Genomic DNA, 18,263 nt, shown 5'->3' with positions numbered 1-18,263 from the left:
CAGAACTTTTCTGTACGTAATCTAGTCTTCCCTCGTTTTATCTTTCCATTTAGGCATTTTGTACAGTAGAGCACCTTCGTCGCATCCAAGTTACAACATAACCATTATTCCACAAACGTATAAACACTTCGTTTCGTATAGATAGAATTTAGCCATTCATAGCAATGCTTAATTAAGACAGTATTGGACGTAGATGAATCGACACATAAGGTTTCGTGCCTGCGTTGCTGTAACATGTCTCTTATGGCGGATTACTGACACGTCAGAGTACCTATTACCGTGTCACACAATTAACCCAAGCAAGTTTCATTTGACACAGAACGTAAATTAGGTAAACACTTCTTTACCGTGTAATTTCTTGTTTTTGAGCATTGCAACAAGGAAACGTGAAATTTACTGAAGTTGAGACGGGTTCTATTCCCGCGGGTTGAAATGAGGTCATCCAACAGTCTAGTCATATTCTCGGAACTTTCGAAAAATAATTTAATGTTTCCCAGACCTTAGTATGTATTAGAGATGTTGTCAAGTCTAATTACTGCAATAATCGTCGAGACATTTCAGTGTACTTTTTCCCTCTAGGTATAAATAAATAAATAAATGGCGAATAAAAAACAAATCTACTTATAATAACGTAACTTTCATTCAAAATATTGTGGGCTTACAAACATACATAGCAGTCAACTGTATTGAGAATCTTTGTTGAATACATTGAAAAAATAACGAAAAGTATACAGTTATATACAGTTTACCTACAAAATACAAGCTTAATTAGGCCAACAAACCTGAATGAGGGCGGCGTCGGGAATCTTGCCCTAAGATTAACTTTTTAAATAAAATTTTTCTGAACTATGACCAAGGAAGAATATTAAATTAATTTTATTGTGTTATTATCTTGCTTTACGAAGGTTACCACCCGCGTGTAGTACCAGAATGAACGGTCCGAATTCGAAAACGCTATCACTAGAAACGTAATTAAGCGCTGAGGCATCTAAAAGCCTAAAAAGTTTTGATTAACTAATACCCTCAAATACGCCTAGTCCTGCAATGACTACAAACATATAAACCCGATTAAATTATTGTTTTATTAAATAACATTTAGTCTTCAACGAAATGGCTGTCTTCATTTTCTATAACATGTTAGGTCTAGGGATGGATCTTACGCTAAAATCAATTGCTGTACTTCTCAAATGATGAACCGACTAGCATTTTTTTAACAAGTTAAATCAACATATCTACTATTCATGATTTCAGATAACTAGTCTGCTAATTAATAATGTAGATAAAGTAATAGGCAAATGGATCTAATTGGCCTCATTTTGTTGATTATTGGTATCAGAAGTTGAGGGAGTACATCGAAAGTAACCCCTGAGGTGTATGCGACTTCCACGTGGCATTCTATTATTAAGGCGTAATGCGAATATTGCGAGCAGAGTCAAATCACACAATTGAATACGTAGTATTCAATCAGTAAGACATATTTGCTGCTTGACATGCTTCTGTTTGAGCGTGATCGCTGCAATATCACATATAGGTGTATTGAACATAAGCTGTGCGAACGGCGGAGAGCCTTCAGGGCGCGTTCCCATAACGCTCCAATTCCCCTGTCTCCTCCCTTTCTCTCCTTCTCAGTGGAAAATTTCGAAGAACGTAAAGTGTCCCTGTTGTCCTGATCTGTCCTTTGACCTGCTCGCTCAAGTTCGCAATACAAGCTCACGCACAAGACAAGCTCGCACGGAATACAGGCGGACGATGAAAAAGCGAGTTGTCCATCTTCGGCAGCAGCTGTCGCAGTAGACGATTTATCACTGTCATGGTATTGTCGTTCCTGCTGCTTATACTACACCCTGACCGCACCTAAAACGTTGGGTACAATCAAATAACAAAATTATTATTATTTATTAAGTAAGTCTACTAAAGGAATGAGTTTTCGCGATGCCTATTAAATTAGCCATTTTTCCATCCTTACAGTGCCATTCATACGTGCATCGTATGGCTGAACAGTAGAGCCAAATGAGGACCACTATTTCGATGTACATTTCCTTTATATTCAGTACAGTAATGTACTCTTATAGGACGTATGTATTAAGCAAAGTTTCATTATTATTAACCTCCTGTTACTGTGCTTGAAGGCACGCATTCGCTAAGGTGTTTTCCACTAAAGCGGTTCGGGGAGCCTTTTGACCTTTTTGTTGTGCCTGTACCTCTGAAGGTTATCTCCGGCATTTTATTTTGTCTTTGCAGCATTATTTGCATTACAGAAAAGAGGTGTATAAAAAAGCTTAAAAACATCGACCGTTAAGTCCAAGAACTCAGGCAGCTTCGCCAGCTCATGCGCTTTAAACGAAACCCACAGAATCTAACTGGCCTATACAACACAACAATCTTGGATGATATTGTTAACATAAGACCAATACCTTTACATATATCACACGATGATCATCGAACTGGCCGAGGCCCCGAAACCGTAGGCTGGCATTTGAACAGAACAAAATATCCCGAATACTGAAAAAGCGGCGGCAATCAAATTCGAAAATACAAATCAGGTCTTACCAGATACGTTTTTCTCCGCTATTTGTTTATGCACTGCAACTAAATTTATAAGAAAAAAGAAATACTGTTTTTTCACGTCTCTGTAGCACGTAGGCGCCTTTGTATTGTGTTTAATGTGAATCTGAGCGCACAAAGGCACGACGGCAATGTGCACGTTATTATCCTTAACGATGAGAATCATGTGTCATGTTAATCAAACTAGAATCATTCTATAATTGAGGAGCTGCATCCATCCAGTGTTCTAGCTCTCTTACTAGTAGCCGAGATTTGTTGACGAGAGCCTCCATCGAGGCTGAAGCTTTAATTCGTAGAGAACAACATTCTCAAATCAATTCTGTGACTTACCCTCACCTTTTGCAGCAGAGGCTGATCTAATAACCGACTATTTTATATATTGTAGTAACCTACCAACCCAAAAGACCAACGAGAAAACCTTTGATCGTTGGCTGCCCTCTATCCGGGTAACGCACATTGTCAAATGTAGTTTACATAGAGATTGCAGGAAGCGTCTCGTCAAAGGCGTGCTCTGAACTAGCTTCTGCTAAAGCTCTTTATCAGAAAAAGAAATCCGAACGCAATTCTTAATGTTAAAGCTCAAAAGCTTAATTAAAGTTAAAGCTTTCCTATTTAATGTTTAAGTGAAGCTAGCAAAAAAATGTTAACAACACCGATTCTAGCTCATTACCATCAATAGCTATCTAGATACTACAACATGAAACTAAAAAATCCAAATTATATTGCCCTAATTAGCAAGGTTCACAACTGTTTCTTTGTATTTTCAAAGGGGGATATAACCGAACCATTAAGTTCAGGTGCCTCGAAGATGCAGTCCCGCATAGCTGGATCGTCGATCTAACACCTAATAAACACTTTTGCACGGGGCCTTTGTTTGATCTCGTGGCGATCATCCCTGGTGCTTGAAGTTCTTACAGCAATTTCCAAGCACTCGCTTCTCCAGTGGTCGTCTCCAAGGGAGCGTGACATGACATGCAAACTCCGCTAGCAATTTTAACTGAAACGGCTTTACTCTAACCTACTCTCAGCTCACGAAATAAAATCAAAATGTTTGTGTCCGTTATTGGCCTATGTTACGCTGGGACCATGCTATTTTTACATTCAAACATTTCATGGGTTCATCGCCTACAATGGTTGTACATACAAAGGGTACAGAAATAACAAGGAAAATGTCTGAAATTATCTGTGCGACAATGGCATGGAATAAGACTTTCGATTTTTCAAAGTCAGTCTCTAAATCATGAATTATTGACTTAGTGAGCAAAAATGGCTGTACGGTTGGTGCACGTAGGTTGGAAGCAAAAAAATATAATCGCATTATCTCGTTGTGTGCACTATCAATGCAGCTATAACCGCCCTAGCTCCGACAGTCGTAATATATATGAATATACTTACGGTCCGTGTTACATATACCATTACCTGTAAGAGGATGAGCCTTTGAATCTGCAGCGGTGACAAAATCACGGGTTATATCACATACCCGAATTGGAGTTCCCTTTATGTCTCTTCAAAGGTCACGACCTTTGTAGCATAAAGACGAAAGGTCACCTTAATGTTCGTGGAGAGCGTTGCTGAAGACCATTCAAAAGCAATCATATGCACTAGATGACCACTAAGACAGTCGAATGCGCAATGTATCGACACACTAGGCTGTGCCCAACATTGAGCAGGTAGCACCTGGCTTCCGTGGTAACCTTTTGATCCATCCATTACTGAATTAGGGCTTTTTCGTATTCACCCAGATTACTAATATACGCAGGATTCCATGTTTTTCTGCTAGCGCTTGGGCTCCAACGTAAATAAGACTGCCCAACTCTCTTCAGGGTACTGTAGTTTACCCCGTCCAATTGTACCCACTTGGAAAAGAGCTAAGCAAAAACATGATAACCGGGAATGGCAGAATGACCGATAACATCTAAACTCGTCTAATATCATGTGTATCATCCGTGAATAACGTCACTGCAACGGGTGCAACATAACGGCTAAACATTTATGCTAAAAAAAAAATTACGAAACATAGAATAAGATAGTCGAGCCTTAATCAACTGAGTAAATGTTTCGAGCTTTACGCCTTTAATTAACGTAATTGTTGGTTTTCAGCGCGAAATGGACTGTATTTACGCCCGGTCTCTAGACATCTACCGGTCCTCAAGTTAAGTAGGCAAACAGATTACTACTGCATCATCGTGGAAACACCAAGATTCAACTAGAACGTACTATTTTGTTAAGAAAAAGATTGAACGAAGACATTCAAATGTTACCAGGTAGGAATCCGAATTTTCATGTTGCATATATGTAAAATATAGCAGCAAAGTTGATTTCAAAGCAAATTTATCGATGCTCTGTTATTCTAGCTCAAATTGATCATTACTTAGCAGCATTATTCATTAACTAACATAGTTAAAATGATTAGAATAATAAAAATGATAATAACTACAAGTCGACGCCTCAACTACCTTGCGGATGTGTTCTAAAGCGTCGTTACTTGCAACCATTTGGATAGTTTTTCCAGTACCGATTCTAGCTACAAGGGCTATCAATGTTTTTCATGTTTCACGCTCAATGTCTTAAAGCCATTAAAGGCCATTTTAAACGGCTGGGTTCCGTTTACCTAGGGTCGAACCCGGACCACCACAAGCTCCTGCGCTGAGAAAGCAGACAGATTATTCACCGAGAAAGAAGTTTTAAGACTTTTGATTTTGCCGCCAAATCTCGCGAGGTCAATTTGTTTTTTGACGCATTGGATGTATGGATGGACCTACGATAATGCACATTTTCAATTCAATTCTTGCATGTACACTTTGTATTGAAAAGCTTATCGAGCGACCGTTTCTAGAAACAAAGACGGTACTTCATAAGGGACCGTTTCCGAGACGACTTTTTGTCTGGAACTATCTCAATAACTCTAGCCAATAAGTGTTAAAAGGCATCGCAGAATTGTGATCATATGGGACCCCAAATAATTTCTAAAACCTGCTTGTCTCATGGACAAAAAAAAAAAGAGAAATTAATCGCACAATTGCAAATGAAGTGCGCTGAACGCCCGGGTGCGCACGAGGCACTTCGTTGTTTATGCCTTATACGCACCTTGTTTTTCAAAATTGTCTGTACGTACGAAATCAAGACTCCTTTTCGTTTAATATGTAGACTAATGGCTCATTAGTTACTGACATACAAGTTCTACTCATCTAATATTTCTCTCATCTTATTTATTTTGTTCTCTCACGGTTCACATGAATTTGTGATTTGCTATTTTGATTGCCTAAAGTGGAAAAAATATCTAACCGCTTGATGGTTATTACTGGAGTCATTTTGGCGAGGAAAACTAGATTGTGTAAATTGAAAGACGACAAGTGTCCTATATGTTAGCTTCATAAACAATATTCAAACCAACCAAGCCTGCGGTATTCCCTTTTATCGCAACGAAGGAAAATATATCATTATCATATAACATTAGACGCTGTTCGGACTTTGTAACTTATAGAGTGCATAAAAAATTCCTACAGCTTTTTTCGCTGGATTGAGGAAAAATATTGTTGTGACTACTATAATCGTGATAAACATTGCTAATATGTGTATAGACAACACTGAAGTGTTTATCTCTTTTATTAGCGTTTTTTATTTTTCCTTATAAACGCGCGTTTTTTAACGAAAGTTGAAGAAAGAAAAGTTGGGTTTCAAAACAAACCTCATCGATATGATCAACTACTATGTTTGCATATGTATATCAATAAAGTTTAGCTGATCGATGATGCCTGTGTTTTCAGGCTGCGCTAGAAACGTTCTGCCCGTCTGTGCTCAAGTTTCTATGGGTAAGGTAGCCCGTTGTTTATATAGGTACGTTCTAGATGGGTGAGTGAAACTGTTTTGTTTATAGAAGCCAGTAGAGAGAGACTATAGCTAAATGTAGCAGAGAAGCTAAAAAAAGAGCCAATTAGGGTTTAAACAGCGGCTTAATGAAGCCGTAGCTCGACGTTCCTACATATTAGGTTCTAGAAGACAATATTTAATCTTGTTTGGTATTGCAATCCACTGAATTTAGATCTATTTTATTTATTAGTTTGTAACGACAGCTATTTGACAGTGTGGTGGGACGCGCGACCTTTCAAGCAAAAACACGCGCTTGCTGCTGTCTGCATAGCTGAGTGTTAGCGCCTAAAAGTAGCACAATTCCTGCTGTTAGGCGTACAATTGACGCATCATATTTACATGCTGACTTAAGTATAGGCATTGTTATTCTATAATTTGATGAGTTTGTTGTATTTCCTGTAAGTAATCAGCGGCATTAGTATAGTTATCGTCGTCCCTTCTACGACTGGGACTCTTGTTGCAAACTTTGGCGGGCTTAGTTCTTCCACTGGCGGCTGCTAAGTGGTTCAGTGGCATTTAGTCGCAATTTACGCGATGCGGTTTGATCTAGTTTTAAATCCTGTTCTCTGTGAATATAGTTTGTGTGATGAAAATTTCGCCGAGCGCGCTGGGCGTAGCCCAATAAGGTAAGGATTGCTTTTTGTGTGCCTACGGCGTGGACGTGAAAAGTGTCTATGAGGTGCGCTGGCAGAGGAAGGCCCATTTGGAAACTGACATGATTGCCCACATTCTCCTGTTTTACCGTTGCTGTATCGGGCCGGCGTCGTTTACTGGTGAAACCGTTGCGAGTAGTCTGATAAGAAGCAGGTCATTTCGGCAGGAAGAAAACCGTATTGCAGCTGTCTGACCGTGCAACGCAGACTGAACCAAATTGAATCTGGTCATAACTGGAGAGCGGCCATAAGACGAAGAAGCGTTAGTGCCTCGTATTTGTTGAAAAAAAAACAGCCTGATCTGTTAAAGCCGACAATGCTTGAAGATGAAGGCAAGTTCGGATCGATGGTGTTGGCTAGTCACGTAGAGCGTCGATGTTTCGTCGGTAAAAATATCTGTTTGCGTAAAAGCTGTATGACCGAAGTTGGTAATTAAAAAAAAATGGGCACACAGGATGGAGGTCATCACCTACCCCGGGCAGCCTGCTCTTATAGTCCGCTGATGCTGTCACTACGGTCAAGCTCACCGTCCGTCGACCCCTTTAACAAGGTGTTTGCGTTGCAGATGGCTAGTGCAGCTGTTGTTGTAGAGTTCTAATGAAGTAGGTAAAAGTTCGAGCGCTTAATTGACAAATTAGGCAGTTGTCGGTTGCTTAATTTATTGGGTAGCAAATACAAAATTATTATTATTATTAATTGATATTGTTAAGTGCCGATGACGAAGAGAGACGGCCATGCAGGTAACTAGCCAACAAAGATTAGCCTCGTGCGAACCACGATCCCTTATTTTCGCATGGAACTACCACTGTTGTTGTTGTTGTTGTTGTGGCTGGTTGTAATAACTGTCTGTGACTGTTGCGCCTATCAAGCAGCCTTTTTTTCGTTACTTCTCATAACGCTGCTGTGGAAGCTACAATACTTTCACTTATGAATGGTGAAAAAGCGCAGTGTCGCCAGTAAACAACAGATGTTTCATGACGACTGATGGTTTGTGCTTGGATTCAGTGTGTTTCCATACGAACATAGACATCTATGTGTCGGCGTATTAAGTCAGCCGTTGAAGCTGTTGTTGTTGTTGCATCAGTAGGCCACTGCTATTGGTGCTGTAGTGGCGATTACTCGTTTTCCGTGTTTCGGTACTGTTGCCTAATGGGCGGATGCGATACTCTAGTTGGGCATTTTGCGCGACAACAACAACAACAACTGTAACGATCGGTGCCACGATACTGTTTTTCAACGGTTGAACCAACAGAACAGAACAGTAAATTGCCAACAACACCCTGTGATAAAAGGGAGTCATCCATTAATTAGAGAGGCTGAAGGGGACAGATTGAACGCGATACAAGCCCACCGCAGTTTTCGAAAATGCATAATCGGTCCACATGGTTGAATTGCAAATGTCGATGCTGCCGACTAGCTCTGGGTACATGGATACCTTACGGCCATAGATAGGCAACAGGATTTAATGCGAATGAAGTCGGTCCTATTTTACTGTAATCTTGTCTTTCGGTAACTTATGATGGCTAATCTTCGTCTCGTTGTCACTGGCTTATTCGGAGAAAATAGAAAATGTGTGGCTGAGCGATCTCTGAGGTATAGTGTACTGCTGGGCGTGTGAGCGTGCGTTCATATGCTTATTTGTCTGTCTGTGTACAGTTCAGCAGCAACGGTAACAATAACTCGACTGTTTTGTCGGATGCAAGGGCGTCTGCTGTGAGCAGAGTTCTAGTGGTGTACGGTAAAGGTTTTCTTCCTGTTATGGTTCTTTAGCCGTTGTCTTCTGTCTGTCCGTCTATCCCAAGTCAATGAGATAGCTGGTAAGGTAATCGATCGGTACGATGTGTAGCTTTCGGGTTTTGTATGCATTCGTCAATCAGAGGGTCGGTGTTTTTGGATATTGTTCGTTCGATGCGGGTTGCTCGTGCTTCTCAATTCGTGCCAACAACAGCCGACTGTCTATGCTGACAACTTTTTCATGGCCGATGACAACTAACAGCAGCTTAACGAAATGGTAAACAAACTGTGGCAAATAAGACTACGTGGTAACCTTACCATTGCCTATATTAATATGGCGTAGTACCAGTGTGGCATAGATGTTTTTCAAATCGCTAGAGTCGCAAAATAGAAGCTGTGAGGCCAACAAACGCGTCTGTCTACAGCAGAATCGGCGAAGAGATAAGGCCGATGAACGAGTATATCTTTAGTAGCCATTGTCTATAGTAAATTAAACTATGATTTTAGTCGTTGGTTTCACTCAGATAGATCTGCGCATTAGATTATACTAGATTGCTTTGCTGGAAAGAACGTTTCTTATATTGATATGTATTTCCTAAGGTTACTTAATACGTGAATAATTCCTTAATCATTGAGAGAATCGCCAATATATTGTACTGGTTTTGGCGTTAGCTCAACTAGGTATACTGAAGTAAATAAGCCATCATACTTTATTTATTACAGGGTGGACAAATACGGTGGCTTGCGCTATTGTGAATATATTTTCAATGAACCTTATTTACTAATAGCTAACAAATAATCTGAACCCTAAAAACTAATGCACTTTGAGTTATGATCGTGAACCATAAATAGAAATTAGCGACCCCTCTTCCGAATCGTCACTGCAAGTGGTAACGAACTTCACTAATGCAACAACAAATCCAGAACAAAGTTGCATTTAGACTTGTATTTTACCGTACAGTGACTCCTCTTCTAAAGAATGTCCTAGCATTAAAACAAATTCAAATTGGCAGGGCACTTGTTTACTTTCTTAGTCGCCTGTAGCTAGCCTGTGTACAGCTCAAATAAGTTTTTGGGATAATCTGCATGCCTGCAAGGAACACTGTAGACAATAGTTCCGAGTTAGCTAAACTTTGAATGCTTCTGTGGACGCCAGCCGGTACCCATCGTCAATAGTCAGCTGTTTCTGGTACATTTTTGAATACTGTTTTACGTTTTGATTGTGCGTGTGCAACATCACACGCATTCTCGTGGTTTGTGGCGCATGTCAACTGCGCTGTAATGCTTTAACATGACTCTTTCTATATCACTGTACTTAAATTTGATTATAATTGCCATATGCAAATATAGAAACGGGAATGTTAATTACGGTGTACAGCTAGTTCTAAGAACTTTTCAATGAAGTCGTGTGTTAGCCACCATAGTTTGTTTCATTAAGTCTTCATTTACTGCCAGCAAACCGATCGGAACCATTAGTCAAACCTCGAGGAGGAAGGCTCTGCATTTGCCTATAAAAAGCAGTACTAGCATGAAATAATTATTGTGAATATATGTTCACATTAGCATAATATGTGCCCTATGTCATAACTAATGCACGTTATTTGCTGTCACTTTTGATTGTAGATGCGCCTCATAGCGCCAGCTGAGAGGCGGAGCGCTGTCCATAGAAGCGGTCGAAAGCGCGATTAACAAGGACCGTTCAACGGTCAACGGTTTGGCAAACTCGGGAAAGATCGACTAGCTGAAGGAACGACCTGGCTTGCAGCGACCGTGGCTGGTGGAGTGAAGATTTTCGGTTGGAAACAGAAGTAATCGGTGACTTCGATCCTTTTGAGAGAAACAACGACAATTTCAACAACAAATTTAAAAGTGACTGGATTCGGAAAGCGTATGTAGGCTCGGAAACAAACAACCAAACCTGAGCAAACGAGACGTGTGGTTTCCGACTGTATTGGAAACAAACCTTCGCTTCACAAGCGCACATTGCTGATCTAGCCGTTAATAATAACGGGATAACCCTTTTACTACTGTGTTGTGACCGCGATGTCTTCTGCGACGCAGCCGCTGAATTTGTCGGGTGTGGTGGTAACCGATGTGCGAAGTCTTCATTGGCGCATTGGAGCGCATATTGGATCGGGAGGATTTGGTTCTATCTATTTAGGTTAGTATATAAATTTGTTCAACTAGTTGCTATAGTTTAATCAATTATTTTGATAGACGAGGTAGTTGTACTTTAACATTTTTCTGGACACACGAAATCTGATTTACGTAAGGGCGAATTCGTTAATATACACATAGAGACGAACCCGAAGCGTACCGGAAAGTATGTTCGGCGAGAATTAAACAATGATTTACAATTTTAATTGTTTTCGGAGGCCATCTATTAATAAAGTCCGCTGATTTTTTTATGGACCTAAATTAATGTACGCAATACGTATATTAACGTAACTTTTGTTGATTTTCGTTCTTCGTAAATTAAAAGCCTTGATGACATCATTGACCATTCACAACATTTTTTACGTTGAGTTAGCCATTTTCGATCACTGAGACTTGTGTTATTCGGTAGCAACAAGTGGTTGATTCTATTGAGTTAGCGTTAAAAAATATTTTGTTTATTAAGGATATATTTCAGTTATACTTTGCATCAAGTGCATGACATGATTGTTGGTAGACACAATGTAGTTTACAATTGGTCGATTATAGAGTAAGAGGACAAAAGATTCAGTGTGCTTAATTTAGAAACTTCTCGAATTAGTAATGCATATTGCAATGTTCACTAACCGTTTGTGAATCTGATATCATAACTTTTTGCGGATGTAAGTAATAAATTTGTTATAGTGATTAACTGGCCTGTCGCACTAACTACATATTCGTATTGTTTTCTAGCGTGCGAGGCGAATTCGGGTTTATTGGAACGCGGGCTGGGTGTCCCCGAGGACACACGGATGGCCATTAAAGTGGAACCTCACGATAATGGGTCGCTGTTCACAGAGATGCATTTTTACCATCGATGTGCCAAATTAGACAAAAGTAAGTTCGAAGTTTATAATGAAGTTACGTATATAAATTATTTCTAGTTAAATAATGGATATTTTGCACGTACATTCCTTATATTCAGTTAAACGAAACGGAAACTAATAGAATTGTTGACTACTCTTCACGTTAATTCCCAGGGGCTAACTTTAATACTGAGCATTACATTCCTTGTTCATTTTGATAATTCATTTTAGTGGAGGAGTGGCAACGGCAGAGAGGGCTCGACTATGTTGGTATGCCACGCCTTCATGGATCAGGTTCCTTTGTGTTCCGCCGGCAGAGATATCGGTTTATTGTCATCGACCGATTTGGAACGGATCTACAGGTAAATTATTATATTGAAGGTATTGTGCTATATGAGAAACTACTCTTACCTTGAGAAACAACTACTTCTACTTCTTCTTAGCTTTTACTCCTGACTCTAGAGAAGGCTCAATACATCTGCGTAATATTCTATATTGTTCGTTTACTTTGTATTGCAAAAGTAGGCTTGTTATTTACTAAACGAGTATCATTATTCACTTCGCAATGAACACGGATGCTCAATGAAACGGTTTATTACCATGTTAATATTGTTCCTTTGATCACAGACAATCCTCGGTGTTAACGAGGGACGGATGCCGTTGAAAACGGCACTGACGGTAGCTATTCGAGTGACGGACATTCTCGAGTACGTGCACTTTCACGGCTATGTGCACAAGGACGTTAAGGCGCAGAATCTTTTGCTTGGTTTTGACGATCCGAACAAGATCTATCTCGTCGACTTTGGCCTCGCGTGTCGGTATTTCGTTTATGAGTCGGGTTACGAAGTTCACAAAGAGTTAAAAGAGGATCTTCGGCGGGCTCACGACGGTACGATTGAATTCACCTCACGAGACGGTCACCTTGGCGCGCATTCTCGCCGCAGCGATCTCGAGGTAGCCTAGATGTTTCATCGTGCAACTAAGCGAATGCAGCATTAGCGTATAAATCGTTATACAAACGTAGTGGATTAAAGTTTCGTTGTCTATAAACAGATGCTGTCTACAAAATAGCTGTTGTTAGTCTTGCAGTCCAGAACTAAGAAGAATTTAGAGTGATACGGGCAATATTAAGAACAACTTTAATGATGGTTTTAGGTGTTATTGTACAATCTGATCTATTGGATCTCAGGAAAATTACCATGGTCATCGAACCGCGAAGATGCGGAAGAAATTGCCAGCCAAAAGGAAATTTATATGCGGGATCCGCAAGAACTAATGGTGGTTTGCTTTGGAAGGTTTGTTGCGTTTCCTCTAATACTGTTAGGTATCCCTTAAAAAATGTTCTCCGTGTATTTTATGTGCATTATGCAATTGTTTCACTGAATTCAGTGCAACCACACTTTAAACATTAAGTAATTAATCCAGTTATGTCCAGGTCTTTTTTGTTAGAAAAACTGCTGATATCATCGTTAGATATGCAGGGATTCGTATAATGTATTCTATAGATTCGTTTTCACTTTGAAAAAATAAGACAAAGAGATTCAACTAGGATTTACTAGTGGAACCGTTTTATATTTTGTGTAAAACACCATCTCAGTTAAAAACCTCCTAAATTTACGAGGATTATATGAACCTGCCACACAAGGTTGTATGTTAAATCAAGTATTACGTACAGTCATCTCGCTGGAGTGGGTCGGGTGTTGAATTATGTTTTTTAAACCTCGAATGCAACGCTCTTGTTTGCTAACATAATCGTCCCAGTTCATCAAATGATAATTTGTCATATGTATGTACGTTTATACGCGCGATCGGTTAGGTCGTAGAATGCTCTGACATTGTGAACCGCGTCATTGTGAAAACTGATTAATCATCCAACGTTCCTTCCAACCAAGATAGCAACTTTCACCGGTCGCTATAGGAACCGATTCAGATAGTTACCTTGACGTATTGCTGCTGATGCTTGTTAAAATTACAGGAAAGGTGCGCCTCCCTACATTTTAGAGTTTGCTAATTATGTCGCCAGACTCGACTTTCACGAGAAGCCTAATTACGAGCTTTGTCGTGAAATGTTTAAACAGGTGAGGAGCTGAGTAAAGTGCCATTCTTATAAAATGCTTTACGATTCTCAACAGTTTTTTCATCATTAAGTATGGAAGTAAACAACCGCATCCTATTTAAATTAGAAATGTGACGCAGGATTAGTAGACTTCGCACTGGACTTGGTTTAGGTACCAACCAGGTTGATATCTGCTCAAAAGTACAGTGCTTGTGCTTCAGGCAATCCTAAAAAGCGGCTTCCGACACGATATGCAGCTTCAGTTTGAAGGGGGCATCGTCCGTATACAAAGCAAACGAAAATGCCGAAAAAGCTTTCGACTTGAGAAGGAAAAACGCATGCGTGTGGAACAGGAGAGTCAGGTAAATATACCTCTACTATGAAGACGCCACAAACAACAGTAATACGCCTATTTCATGTCATTTAGGGAGTCACGCCATTTGACCGTCTTTTTTCGGTATATTTGAAATCGGTATACTACGTAAGAGCACTGGCAGTGTCTAATATATAGATATGAAGGTATCTATGATCAAATTTAGTTATTTGTATAACTTTGTTAATGCTCATCGTTTGTCTAACGGTCACGCGCATTTTTAGGCATCACTGTCGGGTTCATCAAGTGGTTCGGTGGCGGCAACTCGCTTAAGGCGTCGTACCACGAACGCCGCTGCTGGAACGCACGCGGAAGCCGTTGCGAGCACGTCGGATGATGACGACAATGACAGTTCGCTGAGCGACAGGCCCTCATCTGTGAAACGGAGCTGTTTCGACTCGCGGCAAAGCAGCGGCCGCAGGACTGGTAGGCATCATTATCCACCCTCGCAAGATCAAGAGGTACCGCAGGGTCCTACCCTGCTTATGATCGACCACGACACCAAGGAGGCTCGCCGCATCAACTTGTTTGAGCTGCGGGAAGCACAAAGGGCGTACGAACTCCAGAGGGAACACTTGATGAACGTGGCCAGAAACGAACTTCGCCAAATGGGCGAAACCGCTGCTAGGGTCGAAAATACCGCCGCTGTCGTGTCAGCCGCCCGCTTAGGAAGAATTACTAAAGATGCTAGAGGCAAGGCTGTCGTGCAAAAGGCTAAAAACACCAATTTGGTGGGAAAAGACACATGGCTGGGTACTGGGATTATTGCGGATAAAAGGTGTAATATTAGCAGTAGGCGAAGGATGGCACGGCGCACAGCGGCGCAATTTCAGGGGACGGGGAAAGTCCAAAGGCATCAGAAACTCAAACAGAATAGAAATGCACGGGTGGCTGCGAACACGGCGTTAGTAGCGGCTAATGTTTCTCACAATAACGTCGTACAACAAGAGGGGAAAAATCGGGTATTGGCGACAGACTTGACGAATCCGCCAGTCACGCGACAGACTAGGCGTCGAACCCTTAGGGAACAAGTTGAGGCAAGCGGGATGGTCACGATAAGAACTTCAGGGGCCGATAAGACAGCCGGTGCAAACAGCAACTATTTGAATGGGCATGGTCACAGTCACACTGCAGTAAATGGTAAAACAGCCACAGAGCGGTCGTCGAAAGAGGCCAAACAGCCGCAACTAAAAAACAATAGTGGGGGTACAAAAAATGAGCAAAAACGAAACAATAGTGGCCCAATGCAGTCGAAATTCTGTAAAGAGTCTGGTCACAAAGAGTCTGGCTCGTGTAGTCGAGGAGTGACAAAAAAAAGCAGCTTGAGGTGTGTTCGATTTAAGAACGGGAATGGTCAACAAATTTCCGTTGATGTGGCAGGTATGTCGTTAAGAAATCGAAGGCTGCCCCTTACCGAGGTTAGCAATTCGAAATAAGACAGCAAGTAAGGAGGCGTGAAGAGAGCGAACCCAAGTTGATGCGAATTACGCAAGGCCTAGATTTGGCTATTAACGCCGGCTTTGTTTTCGTTTCGAAGTTATAATATACGCTAGCAGTTATGTTTTCCAGTTGTTGTAACGGTCCTTGCTCACTCAAATGTGATTCACTGAATCCTTTTATTTTAGGGGCACAAAATATTACGATTTGTTGTATTGCGCTTGCTGTGATCTCTGTCAAGTTGCAGGTAATCGTTTCTACGCGATTATCTAACTATACTGCTCCTGCATTTTTTAATACGGAGTAGTTCAATAGAAGCGAGAGTTTCCCCCATAAGGTTGTTTCGATGAAGAAAAGTTAAGACAGTCATATTTGAAACGAGAACTTATTTTGCGTCTAGAAAGAATACCTGTGATGAGTGAGGGTCACAATGCCGTACAGAACAATACTGATCAGGGAAATTCTATGCTACCGCTATTGCTAGTGATGTGGAGTGCATTTGCTTGCAGCACCTACGGCTTCTTAGATTTAGTTCAAGACTACCTGATTTTAACTATAATAAGTTCGATAAACGGTTTCGGAGAGCGATGAGTAGGATCCGGCAGACCACCAAATGACGACGTTATGTCAAATGCGCAAGTTTTCTGGTTTTAGATGTGTGCTCTCTGTCGACTGTAATCGTATTTTTCTCGATAAGTGAGACTCATCGCTCTAGATACAGAAGGTGTGTGGATTGTCACAGTTGCTTATGATTTACATCAATAATGAACTATAACCATTAAGATCAACCTGTTGACAGTGAGTAGAACAAGACGCTTCGATAGAATTCCAGTCGCTTGTTGGCGGTTAGTACAATATAGTATTCTATTAAACACTGGTGTACAACGGTATCCATTGCGATGTGTCTATCTACAGAAGCGTTTATAATAATTAGCCAGTACCAGCAGATTTATCTGCAATTTCAGTGGAATTGTAAAAATGTAGGAAGCATAACGGCATAAACCGTCGAACAGATAAAACTAAACCGAATATTATTCAGCTAAGTTGAACAAACGTCGAGGCTAATGAACTGAAGTCGAGGCTAATGAACTGAGGTCGAGCATGTCTCGGCAGACAAACGCTAAAGGACGTTTTGACTTACGGTAACATAGTTTGTTAATCGTCGTTAAAGTGCAGTGAATCGTAATTCTTTATGTAGTCTTCTAAACGAGCTGTGTATACGCCGGTTTCTTAAGTTCGGGTAGAATAGGTTTAACTAGCTTAGTATAAAAGCAGGTTGAAGAAAACACAGTAAGTCGAATGGAAGGTCTTCATTGCGAATGGGCTTATGCTCATCGTCCTTGTTAACTGAACTGTACGTATATAATAATTTTCAGTTCTTTACATATATGTGTACAAAATATATAGTTAATAAGATTGGTTCTTTGTATATAAGTTTGAATAAATAATTTCATTATAATTTGACATTCAGTTGTTTTCCTTTCAGCTTCTTTGTTCGCAAACTATTCTGTTAATCTGTCCGCCGCTCTGCTCTTCTCTTTTTCTCGTATCCATAAAGTTGTTGTGCGTAGCTTGTTTGCCTTAGCAACGCAACTATAGTCACAGTTCATTCCCTCTAGAGATCGTTTTTCAAATGCTTTTTTCCACATATTGCCTCAGTTGCATGACACCGTTGGACCAAGCTTAAATCGATCTTCGCAATGTTGTGCTCTGGTCAAAAGTACCATTCTCGCCGCCACCTCGACTTTTAGCGGGTTTGCGTTTAAGACAACAGGGATTTTTGCACGGGCACTTCTTTGAAAAACTCTGTTGACAATTCAGCCACATCAGATCATAGCAGATGAGCCTTCAATTATATATTTGATTTTTGCGCATACGCACAGACAAACAACGTAGGTTGCGAATGCAATATGCACCTCTATAAGCTGCGAATGCAATGTAAGACCACATCAGATTGAACCTAATTGCACTTTAAGCCTGGAAACCTTACCTGCTGTTTACTCGCCAATAATCTGAGCACTGTATGGTACTCGACCTGACCCAAAAACCCTAAAAATCCCCTACAGTGCTACTGAACGCACCTGTCACTCATTCAGACTGGTAGATTGAATAAATGTTAGCGCTGCTTTCGCCGGTACCTTGACGTCGGACATACACCGAATGCTATCGCAATGGCTTACATAAAAGGTGCGTGCTTGATCTAAACGATAAGGTGTTCAGGCACGAAGCTTTTCTTCCTTACGATGCCTCTTGGTGTGATGGAAATTCTTTCTAGACTAAAACTAGAACATAAAAACAGTGGCCTAAATACGAATGGTTTGGATTTGTAGTAGACCGAAAAGGAAAAACATATCATTGATCTGCAGAAATGCTAGACCATTTCACTTGAGTTGGCGACAACGTTCATGTTCGTCTGCAGAAAAGTTACCCAAATGTAATATATTTAGCCAACGAATTCTGGATATAATTATTTTATTTAATCAAACCTACATTAGTATATATGTACTTGGCGGGGTTTGCGCCAGTAACCTTCCAAGTGTTACAGCCGGAGGCCTATTCGGCTTATCCAATAATAA

The 18,263-nt window shown here is 40.6% G+C and overlaps 1 protein-coding gene and 1 long non-coding RNA gene across 9 annotated transcripts in view; one reads left to right on the top strand and one right to left on the bottom strand.

The window, feature by feature from the left end:
- Window positions 1–1,059: 1,059 nt before the first annotated feature.
- Window positions 1,060–4,800, bottom strand: LOC147754557 (uncharacterized). The gene is made up of 3 exons (XR_015317622.1): window positions 3,985–4,800; window positions 2,415–2,502; window positions 1,060–1,854 (listed from the first exon to the last, which is right to left on the bottom strand). It is a non-coding gene; the product is annotated as an uncharacterized LOC147754557 (long non-coding RNA).
- Window positions 4,801–6,866: 2,066 nt separating this feature from the next.
- LOC111254909 (serine/threonine-protein kinase VRK1-like) overlaps window positions 6,867–18,263 on the top strand; it is a 23,425-nt gene continuing 12,028 nt past the window's right edge. Inside the window, exons 1-9 of one of the 8 annotated variants that reach the window (XM_022816281.2) lie at window positions 6,867–7,061; window positions 10,446–10,983; window positions 11,709–11,852; window positions 12,053–12,183; window positions 12,449–12,775; window positions 12,977–13,116; window positions 13,797–13,899; window positions 14,099–14,239; window positions 14,475–14,676. In XM_022816281.2, the coding sequence (XP_022672016.1) occupies window positions 10,866–10,983; window positions 11,709–11,852; window positions 12,053–12,183; window positions 12,449–12,775; window positions 12,977–13,116; window positions 13,797–13,899; window positions 14,099–14,239; window positions 14,475–14,676 (1,306 nt within the window). In that variant the 5' untranslated portion in view covers window positions 6,867–7,061; window positions 10,446–10,865. Of the gene's footprint in view, window positions 7,062–7,089; window positions 7,421–7,447; window positions 7,691–7,789; window positions 9,100–9,149; window positions 9,281–10,445; window positions 10,984–11,708; window positions 11,853–12,052; window positions 12,184–12,448; window positions 12,776–12,976; window positions 13,117–13,796; window positions 13,900–14,098; window positions 14,240–14,474; window positions 17,152–18,263 lie in introns of those variants that run through there. The other 7 variants (XM_022816276.2, XM_086974746.1, XM_022816278.2 and 4 more) reach the window with 7 other exon arrangements.

This window comes from Varroa destructor, unplaced genomic scaffold, assembly GCF_002443255.2.
Source record: "Varroa destructor unplaced genomic scaffold, Vdes_3.0 BEIS01000007.1, whole genome shotgun sequence".
In the NCBI taxonomy this organism is placed as follows: domain Eukaryota; kingdom Metazoa; phylum Arthropoda; class Arachnida; order Mesostigmata; family Varroidae; genus Varroa; species Varroa destructor.
Note: the sequence above shows the minus strand (reverse complement) of the source record. Positions and strands in the feature narration are given on the sequence as shown.